The following is a 19507-nucleotide window of genomic DNA, read 5'->3' on the forward strand; positions in this document are numbered from 1 at the left end:
ATGTAAGTTGTTGGGGGCAGCTAGGTGACGCAGTGGATAAAGCACCACCCCTGGATTCGGGAGCACCTGAGTTCAAATCTGACTTCAGACACTTGACACTTACTAGCTTTGTGACCCTGGGCAAGTCACTTAAGCCTCATTGCCCCACCAAAAAAAAAAAAGAAAGAAAGAAAGAAAGAAAAAAGAAAGAAAATGTAAGTTGTTATTAGTGCAACATGACATTGATTGGAGCAACATTATGTGCAATAGGCCTGTATTGGGAAGAAAATCTAAAAATACTTAATAAATTAGCATAAGCATACGAATGGCCATGAACTGCTTGAGTCTCCAAAAGTATAATCTATATTAAGAATCATACTTTCTGGGCCAAATTTCATCTCAGTTTCATTTTCTGTGTGCTGAAATACCCCATTTCATAAGCAGATTGACATTAATGACTGAAGACTTGGACACCTGACTACATCATTTACAAATAAAAATGTCATAATTACAGAGGATCAGAGAATGAGGACTAGTTGTCAAACTATGTTAAGAATAATAAGTTACACTGGGAATATGCATAGTAAAATTGTTATAATTGCATTGCCAAGAAAAATGGGCTAAAAATATCAATGTCAAGTAAGGTACTCTTTTAGTACCCTACTCTCAATGCCTCCTGATGCAAGGAGGTGATACTGGGTTCTTGGAGGCCATGCCAGCAGAGCACAAACTTTGGCAGGTATTACCAATCTGGAAAAGCTGTGACCACCTGTCTTCTAAGGATCAGAACTGTCTCCTAAAGCATGGAGGGGTTATGATTAGCTTTGATGGAAGGACTATCCATACTAATTCAGTCATAGAAGCAACTGTTGAAGTAATTGTATCGGTATATATATTGATCTCTCTTGATAGATCTTCAAATTTCCTTAGGCTAAAAAAAAAATCCAGTTGAAACATTTTACTATGAATCCTTCATGAGAGTAATCTTCCACAAATGTTTTTCTCTTTATCACCTAATTAAAATGTTTTGATTCTCATAGGTCCATCAGCCTAGGAAATCCAGCATCTCACAAAATCCATTTATTTGGAAACCTTATCAATTGATGGGGAAAGGTCCTTCCCTGAAAGAATATCCTTACGGAATAATTTGTGACCATAGGAATTGGTATTTTCAAATGTATATCCTGGAGGGGAAATATAGCTAGCAGGACATGTCTCTTTTTTCTTTGCAGTATATTGTGTAGAGTACACTGTCGTATCATCAAATGGTTCATAACTGTGGAAGACAGCGGGGACAGGTTTGAAACTCAGTGTTGGAGATAACTCATGTGGTATATAATGAGATCTGAAAGTGGTCAGACCTTCAAACTTCCCAAATGGATCGGGAATCTGATTGTTGGGCTTAATCATTTCTAGCCGACATGGTTTGTCCCACGCTTTGAAATCATCTTTGGTGGTACTTCTTCCTTGAAAAGGAAACTTAGTGATACGTGAATAAACTTGCTTTTTGGGAACCTCTGTGGTCATGTAGGTTGAAATATGATCTTGATGGATTTTGCTACTTTGTTCCACGTGACCTGTTGAGGGGTCATACTTCATTAACTTTCGCACCTTGGGCAATGGAATTTCCCATGAAAGAAAATTATCCCGGAATTCTGTGCTTTCCCTAAATGGAGCGTTTTTTGCCACCTTGGTGATTACAGGTCTACAAATCTTTGCAGGTTCTCCAAAAAGGCCTTTATAGGCATGGCGCTGGGTTGTTAAATCATCAAAGGGTTCATTATTTGGCTTGTAAACTTCTTTTGGTCTTAGAAATTTTGGTTCTAGAGGATGAGGCACATAAGCCAAGCGATGGCTTGTGATGCCATTAAAAGGAATATCAGAATGAGAGAATAAGTTTAAAGATTTAAAGTCTGACCCACGATGTAGCTTTTGAGGATGTAAGTCATTCTGAAATGTAGATTTCTCAGTAGGTAGATGTTTAGCAAGTTCACTTTTCTCAGTATTCCAAGCTCTGAAATCATCTTTAAAATAAGAAAGCCTTTAAGCATAAAATGAAAATTCAAAGGCTTATTGATTCTTAAATAATTGCTCTATTAATATGACCCCCTTCTGTCCCTACTAATAATCCTCCTATCTTTAAAAATCTGATCAACTTCTAGCTTTTATTCCCTGTAGCATTTATTCATTTGGCAATGAACCATAAATCACCTTATGACAACACTTACTTTATTGGGCTAAAATTCTTATTTCTTGTATTATTTAACTTTAATTTTTTTAATTAAATAATTTTTTTTTTAATTTGCAGGGCAATGAGGGGTAAGTGACTTGCCCAGGGTCACACAGCTAGTGTCAAGTGTCTGAGGCCGGATTTGAACTCAGGTCCTCCTGAATCCAGCGCTGGTGCTTTATCCACTGCACCACCTAGCTGCCCATATTATTCAACTTTTTACATGTGTTCCTTCGTGTCTTATCTTCCCAACTTAATAATAAGCTCCTTGAGGGTAAAGGAAATGTTATTGTACATATTTGTCTCTGCCATAATGCCTAGCTTTAGATATAGTAGGTACTCAGTAAATAAATGTTGGGCAATCAATTACTATCCAATGTGTCTAGAAATTAGTAGTTTCCAGTGGATAACGCACTGGCTCTGAAGTCAGGAGGACCTGAGTTCAAATCCGGCCTCAGATACTTGACACTTACTAGCTATGTGACCCTGGGCAAGTCACTTAACCCTCATTGCCCCACGAAAGAAAGAAAGAAAAAGAAAGAAAGAAAGAAAGAAAGAAAGAAAGAAAGAAAGAAAGAAAGAAAGAAAGAAAGAAAGAAAGAAAGAAAGAAAGAAAGAAAGAAAGAAAGAAAGAAAGAAAGAAAGAAAGAAAGAAAAGGAAAGAAAGGAGTAGTTTCTTCAAATTATACTTTTTTGGTTTGTTGGGGTTTTTTTTTTTTTGCATTTTAAACTCCTCACAGTTTATTATCTTTGCCTAAAAGGGGAAGGGGGAGGTAAGAAGGCTAATGGGGAAGTGTCCCTAAAATCATCAACTAGTATGTAGTATGGTACAATTAGGATAAAATGTATCCCAATATTTACTCTTATTGACTTCCTATCTCATTTCCTATTTGTCACAACTATTCCAAAAATTTTTTTTGTCCTTAGACCCCCAAATGTGCCAAATCAGATTACCTATCCCCCTACTTTCCTGAGATTTAAAACCAAATGGAAACTATCCCAACTATCTTTCTCAAAACTTTTCAGCATGGTCACATTTCTATCTCCTTCCCTCCTGTCTCAGAGAAAGAAGCAGTCTAGCCTGCTCTATTTGTGCCCTTGATCTCATCCTTTCTGCCTCCTCCCAGACAGATTCATTCAATCATCCCTTCCATTTCATGCATCTTGACTCCTCCATTGGCTTCCTTATATCTGCCTACAAACATGCTCAGATTTCCCCAGTCTCAAAAAACAAACAAACAAACAAAAAACCAGAAAAGAATAGAACAGAACAGAACAAAAACACCTTCCTTTGACCTTTCTACCTTAACCCTGATCTTCTTTACTCCTAAGCTTTGTAAAATAAACTAAAAGAGATATCCAGAAATCATTTGGAGATATGGGACTGGATCTAATGCAAACTCCCAACCTAGCATCTAAAATCCTCCACTATACTGCAAAGCCCTACCTTTCTAGACATGTCATCCTATTCCTTTCAATGAACCCAACATTCCAGCTAAATTGGACTACAAGCAATTTCCCAAATAACATTCTCTGACCTTCTCACTCTTTCTTCGAGGCTCAGCTCAGTAGCCACCTATTTTTTTTTTTTTAATCAAGTCCGGGTTAAGTAACTTGCCCGGGATCACATAGCTAGTAAGTTTCTGAGGTTGTATTTCAACTCAGATCCTCCTGACTCCATGGCCAGAGGTGCATTATCTACTGTATCACCTTGCTGCCCCCACCTATTTTTAGGATCCCTTCACTAATCCTGGCCAGTGTTCTCTACCTGCTCAAATAACCTTGTATTTACTGTATTTAGCTGTGTGAGTGTGACTGATCCTCGGCAAAATGTAAATTCCTCAGGTACCTCTTTACCTCTGTGATTTTGTATGTCTAGCTCCTAGCATAGTGCCTGGCACATAGTAGGTACTTGATTGTTCACTTGAACTGTCACCTCCCTACCTTTCTAGCCTCTTCTTATACTATGTTCTCTACCATTTGCCATTTTCACCCAGAAACTAAAAAGCTTATTGATAAACCTAGTTTACATAGCAAAATACCAGGTTTTATTATCTTATACTAGGTATAATAATTATGAACTTCTTGAGGTCCTGTTTCCTGTTTTATTTATCTCTGTACCTTCTCCCCTGATTAAAGGAGTACCACATATGTATGAGATAATATATGCAAAGTGTTTTGTATACCTTAAAGTGCTATACAAATCATTAATAATAATATTTTGTTATAGTAAAAGTAGTTGCTCAATAAGTATTTTTTTAATAGAGTGTGGCCCAGGGTATTTCCTTCAATTCCAAATCCTGATTCTCAGTTTTTAAGTACAGATTTCACATGTAATTTCTAACCAAAAGTAGCATCAGAGATGTCATAATCCTTTTTCTGAATATCCTTCTCATCATCTTTCCCAATCCCATAATTCCTTCCCCTCTAATCATTATCATGGTTTTCCTTATTCAATCATTGTTTTCCCACATCATGAATTTCTTGTTCTTCTGACTTCTTTCTTCATCTAAGAATTCCTTAGCTATCCTTATTATTAAAATGATTTATTTGCCCCTCATCTTTTTAGCATAATCCTCTTGCCTCTAGAAGACCCCTTTACTTTTGCTAAAATATTCAGCCATAAATCCTAGCCCCCTGAGAGGTGGTGTTCTAGCCTCACCCACTCATTTTGCAGATTAGGAAACTGAGGCTGAAAATTACCAAGACATCTTCTATAATGCAGTCCTGTCCCTTGCTTGTAATCAAAAAAAGTTAATGGAACCTCCAAGTACTATAAACTAAACTTAATAAGACACCAAAGCCATTATTTAAAATTAAGGTACCATATTGGCCCAAATATATGTCGCATATTTTTTGTCAAATCTGATTTGTATAAAACCTGAATTAGGGTAAGTGAGTTATTTTTCATTCTATATGTGTGTATAACCTTGCATACACGTGTATGTACCTATACAAATATGAGCTGTGCAGATGTCTTTGAAAGCGTATTTATAGACATACACACAAATGTGTATATGCATAATCGCACTTATGGTATATATGTAGTATGTTTATATTTATAGACATACATATATGTACATATACATATGTATGTATATATTTCCTTTCAAAGGCATTTGAGAAGCCCATATTTGACCCCCCCAAATAATGAAAAGTATCTAAAAATCCCTACATGAGTACACTAAAAGTAAGTGCTGGTTATACGTCATTTCTTTTTAAAATGTGTGTTATTACCTTTATAAGTAGGAATAGTATCCAATTTTTCTTTTTTAATAAGAGGTCTCTCCAGAGGCCTCATTGTTTCAGCAGGTTGTGATGGGTAAAAAATAAAATTCTGCTTATAGGTAGTTGTCATATCAATGTCCATCATCTTTGGCTTGCGTTCTGGCAAATGAACCATTTCTTTTAATGTGTCACAGGGAAGGCATTCAGACCTGAAATATCATAACATGGGACATTCCATAAAGCATCTTTATTTTTTACTTCATGAATTTTGGGCACTGAGAGAGTTTGGGATGTGAAACATGAAGCACAAAACCAAACACTCTTATAAGAAGTTCAGTGTTAGAGGTAACACTTGTACCACATATAGCAGCACCTTTATCTGGCCTCCACAATCTCTCAGAGATCATGAGCAGTGGCCCCACAATCATGTCCACTGGGTCTTTTGTTACTTGATATGTCTTTCAGAGTTGAAAATGAACTAAGTCCTGTCTGTTCAGTATAGACTTCCTCTGAATGTTAGCAATATGTTAAATCCTAAAGGGGATGATATAGACAACTCAATACCTACCCAATTAATGATGGTTTTGAGAAACGGTGTGGTACCATGGAAAGTAAAGTATCTTTAGAGTCAACCAGCCTGGATTCACACCTGGCTTCTGTCCTTTAGTACCTGTGCAACCTATGGTATCTTAGCTTATCTCTCTGGGCCTTAGTTTCCTCATCAGTAAAATGAGGGCATTGGGCTAGATAGATGCTAAGTTCTCTACCATCTCCACATCTGCCATTCTGGGTCTTCTTGCTATGAAAGGAAGGTCCTAAGGGGAAAGACAATATACTTGAATTAATTTTTTGGGGGGTGAGGCAATTGGGGTTAAGTGACTTGCCCAGGATCACACAGCTAGTAAATGTCAAGTGTCTGAGGCCAGATTTGAACTCAGGTCCTCCTGAATCCAGGGCTGGTGCTCTATCCACTGCACCACCTAGCTGCCCCAAGACAACTTGAGAACCATGAGAACTGGGTTCTAGTTAAGGCTCTTCTATTAAGTGGCTGGTCAAGTCTCTCAACCTTTCTATATCCTGCTTTCCTCATTTGTAAAATAAAGTTAAACTGGATGACTTCTAATGGCCTTTTCAGTTCCAATAGTCTGATGGACTTTCCCAAGTCTAGGTATATCTATCTCTATATAGGTATTGTAGATAGCCTATTTCTACTAAGCCTATTCCTCTTCTATGGAAAAAAATTGGTTACACATGCTGGGTATTTATTATAGGAATTTAAATTTAGAACTGGAAGGGGTATCATAGTTCATATTTTGTAAAACCTTCATTTTTACAGATGAAGAAACTGAGATCCAAAAAAATTAAGTCAAGTCAGCAAGTATTGATTAAGTATCTACTATGTGCAAACTACCATGCTAGGCACTGGGGATATAAAGAAAGGCCAAAAACAAAAAACAAAAACAGTCCCTGCTCTCAAGGAGCTCACAGTCTAATGGAGTTGTGATTGGGCTGAGATCTCACAGATAATAAATAAAAGAACCAGGCTTCAAACCCCAAACCTTTGATTCCAAATCCATGGCTCTTTTTCCTGTACCATAATGGTGCCATGCCTTACCCCTCATAAAGTCAAGCTGATTGATATTTTTTTAACTTCCTACCTAGGATTAGTCAGGCAAGATGACTACGAATTATGAAATAAAATCCTGTTTCTCACTCAGCTATGAATCTGGTTCACTTACCTTTGTGTGTAAAGTCATTAGCGTCTTTAGGTTTCAATAATCTAGGTTAGGTTGATTGGCAGGGACCCAAAATTTCTGGGGCATAGTCTCTGAAATATTGGGATTTTACAACTAACTAATGAATAACTGATGAATCTTTAGGGTAAATTGATGCTATTCAGATTATTGACCACTGTTCACACACATCTTCTGTTTTTTATTCTTAAACCTTCAGAAACTCTACTCTGAATTGGAAAGCCATAGATACTCACTTAAGGGAAATTTTTTTTCTGAATTGTAGTGACTATGACTAAAAGGACTGGATGAAATGAAGTCAAGGGCTGCATTCAGCCTGAGGGCTACAGCAAGTTCTCCATCACTGCTATACAGAAGTGAGTTGGGCTCTATCTGACTCAATATGATAACAGAATGCTGGCATAAACAAATGAAAAAAAATGTGATGGAGCCTTTAAAAACAAAAATTGAAGCAAGTTTATGTGGGGAAAAGTGGGAAAATATCAGAAGATAAAACAGTTAATCAACCAAATAAGTATGAACAGTGGCAGAAAAATCCACACCAAAATGTGAGCTTCAGAATAACTTTATTGTTTCCCCTCTACTTCTTTTTACTCTCCTCATTTATCCTCAGTCTTATTTTTATATATCTTTTCTGAGCCTCAAAATTCAATGGTCTGGTTTCTCCTTAGATCATCCCTATGTCAGCACAAATCACTAGCTTAATGCAAAAGTGAGACTCCCACTTCCACAGCAAGGATGCTGATATGAAAGATAAAAGCTAAGTCTGGCTTTCTCAAGAAACTGATGTAGAATGGAAAAAACTGGCAGGTGGAACAAAGGAAAAACCAACGGAAAAGGTCAAGAGGGGGGTCAATTATCTCACCCTCACAGAACAGACAGGAAGAGAGATAATAAAGGAAGAGAGATGAGCTCCAGACCCTAGCCTACTCTGTTGTGTAGGAAGAGTCATTAGGTTGTATGAGAATTGGAATGACACTCCCTGCTGGGAGAGATATTGCAGAGAAGCTCTGCCATGAGGAGAAAGCATGTGACTTAGAAACCATGTGACTTAAGCATCCAGAAGTTACATCTATAGAACCACCCATAGGACCTGTCAATCAGTGCTACCAACCAATTAGCTTGGAGCTCTGTGTGTGTGTATGGCCCTGTTTCTTGTTTCACAGGAGGCTTCTGGGAGAAGGAGGGAGGAGCCAGGTTTTTTGGGTTCCTGACCTCAGCTTGGCGGGTCAGATGCTGGGGTCTATTAGATAGTTAGAGGAAGTTTGCCTTTTACCCCTCTCTCTCTCCTTACCAACTTCTGATGCACTTTAATAAATACTTAAAAGTCTAAAACTCTTGCTAAAGCTTCTAATTTAAGGTGACCACTCATTAGATTTTAGACATCATAGCTAGAATTTTAGCCCCTTACACTTGGGACAATGATATCATAAAAAGTAAAACACATCAATAAAACATTTTTAAAGGTTAGAAATAGCTTTACCCCCATTGAATATAAAGTGCAATGTGAACTATTTACTTATATGCTATCATTTCTTACATTTTGCCACCATTTGTTCGATATTTATGCCGTGGAGATTTAATATTTTGTGAAGGAATGACATTTTCAAAGTTGGTATATTTTTCCGAATATTCAGTTGTGGGGCAACTCAAATTCGTTTCTTCATAAATCCTTGTAGGCCTCCGAGGACAACGATGGAGTCTGTGTAAGCACAAATAAATAAACTGAAATGTGATTTCAACTTCAAAAAATATTTTGCATTTAATGAAATCATTGTACTGCACCTCATGATATTTTTTTATCCAGAAATCTCCTACACACTTAGGAATCTTTACCTGAGAGAAGCTTCATTTTTTTCCTTGTTTATGTTATGTGTGATACTTTTTTTGTTGTTTGTTTGTTTTTGGCGAGGCAATTAGGGTTAAGTGACTTGCCCGGGGTCACACAGCTAGTAAGTGTTAAATGTCTGAGACCAGATTTAAACTCAGGTCCTTCTGAATCCAGGGCTGGTGCTCTATCCACTGTGCCACCTAGTTGCCCCCTATGTGTGACACTTTTATTAAGAACTAATCTGAAAAAACAAAAACAAACAAAACCTTCAAGAACCAATCTGACATGCCAGCCTAGCCTTAGATTGCCAACACAATGAAAAAAAAACCTAGGGCATAGGTCTGAAATCCTGCCCCCTGCCAAAGCTAGAATAAAGTCTAGAAAACAAAGATGAGGTGCCACTTAAGAAAAAGCAGATACCTTAAAAGAAGATACCTATTCTTTTTCCCCCCCTTTTTTGGTGAGGTAATTGGGGTTAAGTGACTTGCCCAGGGTCACACAGTACATGTCAAGTGTCTGAGGCCAGATTTGAACTCAGGACCTCCCGAATCCAGGGCTGGTGCTTTATCTACTACACCACCTAGCTGCCCCCATATCTATTCTTTTAAAGAGAACATCTGAATTCTAGAATCACAGGATGTCAGAACTAGAATAGCTACTTATCCAATCCATACCTAAACGAGAATTTCCCCTTTAATATGCCCCTTCAACAAAGATTTGCTTGAGGACCTCCAGGAATAATGGAGAGTAAACTCAGCTGGACCAGCAGGGAATCAGTAACCCAGAAGGCAATCAAAGACTTATCTGACTGCAGATATGTGACTATACATATGGACCTTATCTTCAGCTATTCCTCAACTTTGGGATAATCCTTTTTCTTTTTTAAGAAATCTCCTCTGGGGGCAGCTAGGTGGTACAGTGGATAGAGCACCGACCCTGGAGTCAGGAGGACCTGAGTTCAAATCCAGCCTCAGACACTTAACACTTACTGGCTGTGTGTGACCCTGGGCAAGTCACTTAACCCCAATTGCCTCACCAAAACCAAAACCAAAACAAAACCCAAAGAAATCTCCTCATCAAGACTTTGAACTGAATTGCCAATCACCAAGAATGGCTTCTGATTTGTGTATCAAAGGCCACATCCTCCATGCCTGGAATTCTTCACACACACACACCCCACTCCCTTTGGGAGTGGGCCTTTCTAAACCCACCTTTCCTCCAAATTCCTTACCTGTCTTGGTTTAAACTGTACATAAACTCTTGCAATCTATTACATAGTGACCTATTCAGCCATGACCATGCTAGATTTTCTTCCCTGCTTAATAAAACTTTTATTTTAATTTTTACAGGCATTGTCCCTTTGGGGAAAGGGAGATCTAAATTCTATTTAAGAGAGTGTTTACAGCATGAAGCAGATACGGTAGAATACAATGCAACAAAAATTTAGTGAAAAAGAGTAACAGTAATCATTTGTCAGTGTTTCTCCAGTACAGTCTAGTCGGAACCTGGAGTCCATGATCTTCATTTTAAAAATAGTTTGATAACCTTCTTTCAACATAATTGGCTTCCATGTAATCCTATGTATTTTATTTTATGCATCTTAAAAACATCATTCTAAGAAGGGATTCATAGGCTTCATCAGACTACAAAAGGGGAAATATCACCAGAAAAGGTTAAGAACCCCTGGTCTAGAGGAATGGCTTCTCTGATTCTAGATTGGCATTTCTGATCAGAAATATCCTTAAGAGGATAAATCAGTCGATGAGCATTTATTCAGTTCCTCCTATGTGCCAGGCATTTTCAGTGTCTGGGGCTGTAAAGGGAAAATCAAAATAGCTCTTGCCCTCAAGGAGTTTGTATTCTGTCAGGGAAAATGACAGGTTCACATAAAAGTAGATATAACATGTGTATAAGGTAAAATCAAGGTAATGGGGGAGGGCACCACAGCTAAGGAGATCATGTAGAACTAGGGTTGATTTCTGAAGGTGGCTAGGGGCTCTAAATGGTGGAAGGCAGGAGTGGTACATTTCAGGCTTGGGGTGGGCAGCCTATGTTAAGGTTTATAGAGATAAAAAATGGGATACAATGTTTGAAGAACATTGATAGACCTATTTTGCTGATGTAGGATACATGACTTTCCAGACTTCTGCAGTAACTTTGTAGCCAGGTTGTGAAGGGCTTTAAACATCAAATGGAGTTTTCATTTGATCTTTTTTTTTTTTTTAATTTTAGTGAGGCAATTGGGGTTAAGTGACTTGCCCAGGGTCACACAGCTAGTAAGTGTTAAGTGTCTGAGGCTGGATTTGAACTCAGGTACTCCTGACTCCAGGGCCGGTGCTCTATCCACTGCGCCACCTAGCTGCCCTTCATTTGATCTTAGAGGTAATAGGGAGCCCTTGAGCTTTCTGAGCAGAGAAGTAATATGGTCAGTTGCACTTAAGAAGCACCACTTCCAGCTGTGTGGAGTATGTATTGTAAAGAGAAGAGCCTATTGGCAGGACCAATTAAGAGGTTATTGCAGTAGTTGAGGTGAGAGGTAATGAAGATCTGAAGCAGGATTTGGCCATGTGAATGGAGAGAAGGGATGTATTCTAGGTTGTGGATCTAGAACGGATAAGACTTGGCGACTGATTAGCTATAAGGGGTAAGGGAGGAGAGTGAAGAGTCACTGATTCTGAGATAAGTGAATGGAAAGATGATGGTGTCCTTGACAGAAAGCATGGTTAAGAGGAGAAGTGAAGATGGAGGGAGGGGCAAGATAATGAGTTGATTTTTAAACAATGTCAATTTTGAGATACCACAGGAGGTCCAGTTGGAAATGTCCAAGGGGCATTAGGTAATTTGGGACTGGACTTCAGGATAGAGTAAGACCAAATATGTAAATCTGGAAATCATCTGCAAAGAGATGATAATTGAACCCTTGGGAGTTAATGAGATCACCAAGAGTATAGTCAACTCCTGGCTAAAAATCTAGTCACTTATTATCTATGTGTCAGTCAATAAAGGAACTTAAATAAAGATGTTTATATTAGATCTTTGAAATAGGATAAAGATGTAAATTTTTTAAACCTTAGAGTATTGTCACACTTAATATTTTACTTTATTCTCAGAATAATACAGAGTAGGGCAAAAGTCATGAAAGGGTTTCAATATGTAATAATGCCTTTATTTTTTGTTTTTAATTTATAACACCATTGCATCATAGACATTATATATATGTCTCTGTGTGTGTGTGTGTGTATAGGAAATGAATTTAAATTATGTGTGAAAAATCAGATCTTGTAAATGGCAAAAAAATTTTAAAGTTATTAAAACATTGTGACTTTTAATGAGGAAAATAGGGTAGGAATGATCATTTCCGTGTTATAGAGGCTTCTGAGAGCACACACTTGTTAAAGAAGTGAGGCACAGAGAGACCGATTTTCTCAGTTTCATACCATACTCATGCCCAAATTTATGATTACGAATTCTAATCTCTAGACTCTAAATTCAGTATTCTTTCTACTGCACCATGATCTCTCCGACATCATATTGATAAGATGTCATTGACATTGTTATTTCCAGCGAGAGACTTTCCACTTAGCAGAAAGTGATTGAAGTGATGTGGGTTTCTACTGCACTGTGCATATACTCTTGCCAGCTTTCTATTGTTCAAGTGACAATGCGGAGCAGATGCCTAAGATTAGGATGTCATCCATCTTTGCTAACTGAACTTGACACAGACCTGCTAGCAATGAGGTGTGTTGGAATTTAGAAGTTCTTATAAACTTATATGTACATAAAAAGGAAATTTATACAGTCTATACAAAGGAAATGATTAAATAGGAGGCTGGCGGATACTAATAATAATAGTTCAAATTTGGATCTGGAGCCATAAGACCTGGGTTTGAATCTGTCACCTTGTGACCCTTTAGGCAAGTCTTTTGACCTCTTCAGTTCTGTTTCCTCTTTCTAATGGGCTTGGTGATCCCTAAAATCCCTTCCAACTTTAAAATCCAATGTGGTCCTTTAAGGTTTACAAAGCGCTTTCATGGAATCATAGAATATTAAAGTTGGAAGAAAGATTAGAAATTGTCTAAAATAATTAGAACCAAGAGAACATTGTACACAGTATAAGCAATATTGTTTTAAGAATGACTTTGAATAAGTCATTTTGACTATTATAAATATTCCAATTAACTATAAAGGACATGTGAAGATGCTATCTGCACCCATAAAAAGAACAGATAGATGTATAGAATAATTTAACATATGTGTATATATGTTTAGTATATACATATTGCATATGTATATACATATACACATATACATATATTTAGGATATGTGTATACACACACACCTATTTGTGTCTAATGGTAGCAATCTCTAGGGTGTTGGGAAAGGGGGAGGGAAGAATAAAAAGGGAGAAAAAAGAAAAAAGAAATTTACATGATAACTTTATTATATATTTAAAAGGAATAGTAAGTTGTACGTAATAGATTTTCAGTTTCATGTGCAATCTTTTTTTGTTATTATACTGTTATAGAAATGCATATTTTATTCCATAAATTGAAAATTAAAGAAAAAAAAAAGAAAGTGTCTTATTCAGCCTCCAACCTCCATCTTCTTCTAGAAGGGAAAACTGAGGGTCAAAAAAGAGAAGTCAATTACCTAAGGAAGACAAGGCAAAAAGGAGGCAAAAACCAGAAAGAGAGTAAGAGACAGAAGGTAAGGTTTATAAGGAAGGCCTCTTGGTCATTGACCACAGAAGATTAGACATCATCCCAGCACTGAAAATTTAGAGGTGAATATTGATTTACAAAAGCTGTTGAGAAAAGTATTTTAGTTTGTACGTAAAACTCAGTGAACAAATATTTATTGAACACATTCATTTAGCATTCAACAGATATGTATTAAAATGCTTATTAGGTATAAGGCTACACTAGATCCCTTCCCTTTATGAGCTTCTGTAAAAAGGTACAAATACATGGTTACCATTCCCAAAGAGTTTGTAATCTAGTTGATAAAGGCACACAAGTGCAATATGGATGAGGGTTCTCTTCGCCCTTGCTGGAGTTCTCCAGTGCCAGTCAGTCCCCAGAGAAGTGAAAGAGCCTGCATGCTCATTGCAGAAAAGCTCAACATGTCAGACTCTGACTGGTTCATGGATGCGAGGATGGCTTCTGAGAGCACATATTTGTTAAAGAAATGAGAAGATAGGAGCTGCACTGCCTGGAGGAGGGTTTCTCTACCTCTGTTTGAGTTCTCCCTGGGAGCATTTTTCTCCATCCTACAAGATATAGGACATTTTGCTTATTTGTGTACAGGGGACTAAGAATTTGGCCGATTGTTCTTCCCTTGTTGTTTATATTAATTTTATTTAAAAATTGTATTGGGTTTCTGACATATATTCTATAAACAGAGCTTGTTGGGGATTGGGTCATGATCCCAATTACCTAAAATATTCCACACTGAACCTGGGAAAAGTAGCAAGTTCTTAGGGGGACTTAAGAGAACTTTAGTTACATACTTAGGAACAAATAATCGATATCAGGCCATTTATGAGTGTCAAATAAGCAAACTCCTTCTAGGTCTCAGTTTCCTTCTCTGTAAAATGTGTGTGTGTGTATGTGTGTGTGGGGGTGTTACTAGATGATCTCTGAGGTACCCTCCAATTCTAAAGCCTGTGATACTGTGACATAAATGCTTTAACTGTCCCAGTGTCTTCTCTAGATATTTTCCAATCACTCTGTATTCTTTGAACATTCTCTGCATTTTTCTGCACAATGAAGAAACACATTGATGATGTCTCTGATTCTGTTTCTCTAAAAAGCAGATCATGTTATGACACTCAGAATGAATACTTCTTATTGGACTACATAGTACTGAGGTCCTCTTCAATTCTGAGAAACTGTAATTCTCAGATGACATAAAGATTTAACATTTATGTAGCACCAGGAGGTAGCCCGATTCACAGGATTAATCCTCTGGAACAGCATGGTCAAACTCAAATAGAAACAGATTTCAGCAGTCTGAGTATGGATTTAGAAAACCACAAATTAACATTCTCTATATTGTATTGCATTTTTTTTTTTTTTTACGGGGCAATGGGGTTGCCCAAAGTGACTTGCCCAGGGTCACATAGCCAGTAAGTGTCAAGTGTCTGAGGCCGGATTTGAACTCAGGAACTCCTGAATCCAGGGCCGGTGCTTTATCCACTGCGCCACCTAGCCGCCCCATTGTATTGCATTTTAAATTTATTTTTCTAAACATTTCTTAATTACACTTTTTTGGGGGGCAGGGCAATGAGGGTTAAGTGACTTGCCCAGGGTCACACAGCTAGTAAGTGTCAAGTGTCTGAGGCCAAATTTGAACTCAGGTCCTCCTGAATCCAGCACCGGTGCTTTATCCACTGCGCCTCCTAGCTGCCCCCCTCAATTATATTTTACTCTGGTTTGGGTCCCACTCAGGAGTTTTGCAGGGCACTTGTTGTGGCAGGCTGGGAGTTTGACACCTTTGCTGTGGAGGGGAGATACTCTAGGTTTAAGGTAATCTGTGTGGATCTGCACCTTTAAAACTATAGCTCACAAGTACCCTCACTGAACTGTTTACCTTTCAGTAGTCAGCCAGAAGACCCTATTAGCTCAAAACAAAGATATTACTGAAATGGCATTTTAAGACAAGTAATGAAAGAATTTCCTCCATAAACCTGGGGCATACACTCTTTTTTTTAAACATATATATATATATATATATGTTTGTGTGTGTGTATGTATGTATGTATATATATATATATATACGTTTGTGTGTGTGTATGTATGTATGTATATATATATATATACACACACACACACACACACACACACACACACAAACGCTTGTAGTGCAATATAGTAACTGGGGGTGTGAAGGGAGAAGGGGGAGGACAGTTTTTTTGTAGCAGTCAGTATGGTTGGCATACACTCTTATAAATGAACCCGCAACAGTAGGAAGAGCAGATATGCACAGATATTATAAGTAGAGAGTTAGACACATTAGGAACATGTACTTTGGGGTTTGCAAACTACTTTACAAGAATCTTACTTTAGGGGCAGCTAGGTGGCACAGTGGATAAAGCACTGGCCCTGGATTCAGGAGGATCTGAGTTCAAATTTGGTCTCAGACACTTAACAGGTACTAGCTATGTGACCCTGGGCAAGTCACTTAATCCTCACTGCCCCGCCCCCCCAAATCTTACTTTATCCTCACAACATCCCTGGGAGATAGGTGTTATTATAATCTCCATTTTATAGATGAGGAATCTGAGGCAGGCAGACATTAGTGACTTGCTTAGGATGTTACATAGCAAAGGGTCTGAAGCTGGATTTGAACTCTGGTCTTCCTGATTCTTGTTCTAGTATTCTTTTCCTGTCTCATCTAGTGGTGGTCTGGCCAAACATTTTTCCATTGGGTCCTTATAACTGCACTGGACATGCTCCAATGAAGGTTGAGACTGACAGTATGCCAGGACAGGCAGGCAGAAAAGTTCCAAAGATGTGTAAGTTTGAGCACTTGAGATTTCTAGGTTATTGGGCAAACCTCATCCTATGGCTCTGCTTTAGATAAGGATCTCAGAAAAGCTCCCTTGTACCACAATAGGGTAAACAGTCTAGATCTGCTCCAAAACAAACTCCTGAAAAAATATTTAGTGTGGATGAGCACTGATGGTGTGCTTGCTCTCAGTATAGTTATCTCTGAAGTCATGACGTACTCCTTTAGCCAAGAGATCTCTCTGTGGCTTGAGGTGCCTTGCCAGGCACCAGTATTTTAGGGATGGTGCATCCACATTACTCATAATTTCCATTAACCACTTTAGATTTTCTTGGAAACTTTTCTAAGTCCCTTTCATAGGAGAATGAATCAAATTTGTCTTCAATTAGGTAGGAGTCTTCCCACAAAGTTTTCAGCTTAATATTGCCGATCATAGGGATTCTATTACCTTATTATCTACTTCAGACACTATAGACGCTTCTCTTATCTCATCCTAGAAATTTCTCAGTATTTAGCCTGGAGATACATACTTTGACTACATCAATAGCCCCCTAATTGATCTTCCTTCCTCTAGCCTTCCTTTCAATCAAATTTAACCTATCCATCATTGACAATGCAATCTTAGCTTTCTTTGTGTCACTTTGCTATCTTGGGTCATGTACTCAGAAATGGGCCACTGTTTTTCAGGAAAGTGTTTATAAAGTGCCCAAGCTCTCTTTTACTTAGCAGTATTTCAGAAGAAATGTGCCTCAGAAGCTAAAAATTTTGGTTTTCTCCAGAACTTGAAGTTCAATTTTTTTTCCACTTGGTTCCATAGGAACAAGGGTCTTCTAAGATTTCTTCTACAGGAGAGGGATGTTTATTTTCTCTGTCTTCTCCATCTATTTTTATGTGTCTGAGTCTATTCTCTTACTCTGGCCTCAAGAAAATAACAATAGTTCACACTTGTGTGGTGTTTTAGATTAACAAAATGGTTTCTTTACAATATCCTTGTGAAGATGAAGGAACTTCCAAGTAATATCCACTCCCATATCAAAGTTATAGAACATAAAATCATTGTTTTTAAAGATTTCCAAGTCAGCTATTTAATTTGATCCTTTCAACAGGTGGTATAAGTATTATTTTCCTATATCTCACGGATACAGAAACTGTGACTGAGAGATAAGCTGGCTTGCTCAGAGTCACAGAGCAAGTCAATATCAGTGGCACTGGATTTTCTCAGTCCAATATTAATGAAACGTCAGCTCTTCTTGGAATCAGATTACCTACCTTCAGGTTTCACTACATGAGTTCCAATGTTTGTGGGAATAAAGATTATTTAAATTCCTACTATAATCATTTCTTATAAATCCCTACAACCTTGTTACTTTATTGGATATACAACTACTTGAAGTGCAAGTCACCAGGTTTGCAACCTAGGTTTCATCCTGGACTCCTCACTTTCTCTCACCCCCCCCCCCCCCCCATCCAATCTGTTGCTAAGGTCTGTTGATTTCACCTTTGCAATATCTCTCAAATATGCTTCCTTCTCTCCTCTGATACTGCCACCACCTTGGTGTGGGTCCTTATCACCTCACTCCTGGAGTATTATAAATACCTGCTGATAGGTCTGCCTGCCTCAAGTCTCTCCCCACTCCAATCCATTCTCCATTCAACCGACCAAGTGATTTTGCTAAAGCGCAGGTACAACCATGTTGCCTCCATACTTAAACTCCAGGATCAAATAGAAAAATGGTGTTTGGCAATTCAAAGTTCTTCATAAGCAACTCCCCCACCCCTAGCTTCTTCCATCTTATTCCCCACCACATACCCTTCCATCCAATGACTCTGGCCTCCTTGCTATTCCATGAACAGGATACTCCATCTCTTGGCTCCAGGAATGTTCTCTGGTTGTCTCCTATGCCTGAAATGCTCTCTCTCCCCAACCTTGCATTCTAGCTTCCTTGTCTTCCAAGTTCCAGTTTATAAGAAGCATTTCCCAACCCCTTTTCATAGTACATCCAGTCTTCTACACCAGTAACTTAGGTATCATCCTTGACTCCTCTCCCTCTTTCACTTCTCCTCTCCCCCTTCTAATGAGTGGTCAAGTCCTACTGTTTCCACCCTCATAACATCTCTCTTATACGCCCGCCCAGCTCTCCTCTGACACTGCCCCCACCTTATGCCTGATATACTGTAATAACCACTGGGACCTGGTGGGTGTCTACCAGTCCCAAGTCTCTTTTCCCCCCAATCCATCTTCTACTCACGTGTCAAACTGATCTTCCTAAAAAGCAGCTCTGACCATGTCACACCTACCCCATCACTTTTAATTCTAGTGCCTTCCTTCTGTTAATTATTTCCCATTCACCCTGTATATATCTTTTTTTATACATATTTGCTTGTTTATTGTCTCCCCCATTAGATTGTGAGCTCCTTGAGGACAGGGACCATCTTTCCTTTTTGTATCCGTTGTATTTAGCACAGTGCCGGGCACATAGTAGGTTCTTAAATGTTTATTGACTAATTACTAATTTTATTGTTCCTGCCTGGAACACGGTCAATGGGATTAACTAGGTCTGTCTGAGCAAATTCATGACACTGTGGTCCTAGTGTCTAATACATCAATGGAGCCATCTCCCTTAATCTGCACCTTCCCCTCCCCACTTAGTTCTTTAACATTGTGCCAGACTATGATCACAAGCCCAATTATATTGCAAAGTAGAAAGTGCTTTTTCTGTTGCTTCTTTTGACTTCAGTGTACCTGAGCTGGCCTTAATGTGATAGAGGTGGCACATTATAGTTTAGGACATATTGCCACTGCAAGAACCTTGTCTGCTCACATTATAACAGGTTTTCTTTGAGAAGATAACTGGTTCTCCTTTGGAAAACTAGTTACCTTTGGCATTTCTTTTTCTTTAGTTACAGGAAGTCATAGGACCCTAGTTTTAGGGCTGAAAGGAACCTCTGGGGCTGTGTAGTTCACCCATCTGATT

At 38.3% G+C, this 19507-nt stretch overlaps 1 protein-coding gene across 1 annotated transcript in view; it reads right to left on the minus strand.

Annotated features, from left to right (window-relative positions):
* Positions 1-1059: 1059 nt before the first annotated feature.
* The window catches only part of SAXO2 (stabilizer of axonemal microtubules 2), a 28958-nt gene continuing 10510 nt past the window's right edge, over positions 1060-19507 (minus strand). Inside the window, exons 2-4 of the mRNA XM_043989927.1 lie at positions 8732-8893; positions 5447-5646; positions 1060-2003 (exon numbers count right to left, since the gene is read on the minus strand). Coding sequence (XP_043845862.1) covers positions 1060-2003; positions 5447-5646; positions 8732-8893 — 1306 coding nt within the window. The remainder of the gene's footprint in view (positions 2004-5446; positions 5647-8731; positions 8894-19507) is intronic.

This window comes from Dromiciops gliroides, chromosome 2 (assembly GCF_019393635.1).
Source record: "Dromiciops gliroides isolate mDroGli1 chromosome 2, mDroGli1.pri, whole genome shotgun sequence".
NCBI lineage: Eukaryota > Metazoa > Chordata > Mammalia > Microbiotheria > Microbiotheriidae > Dromiciops > Dromiciops gliroides.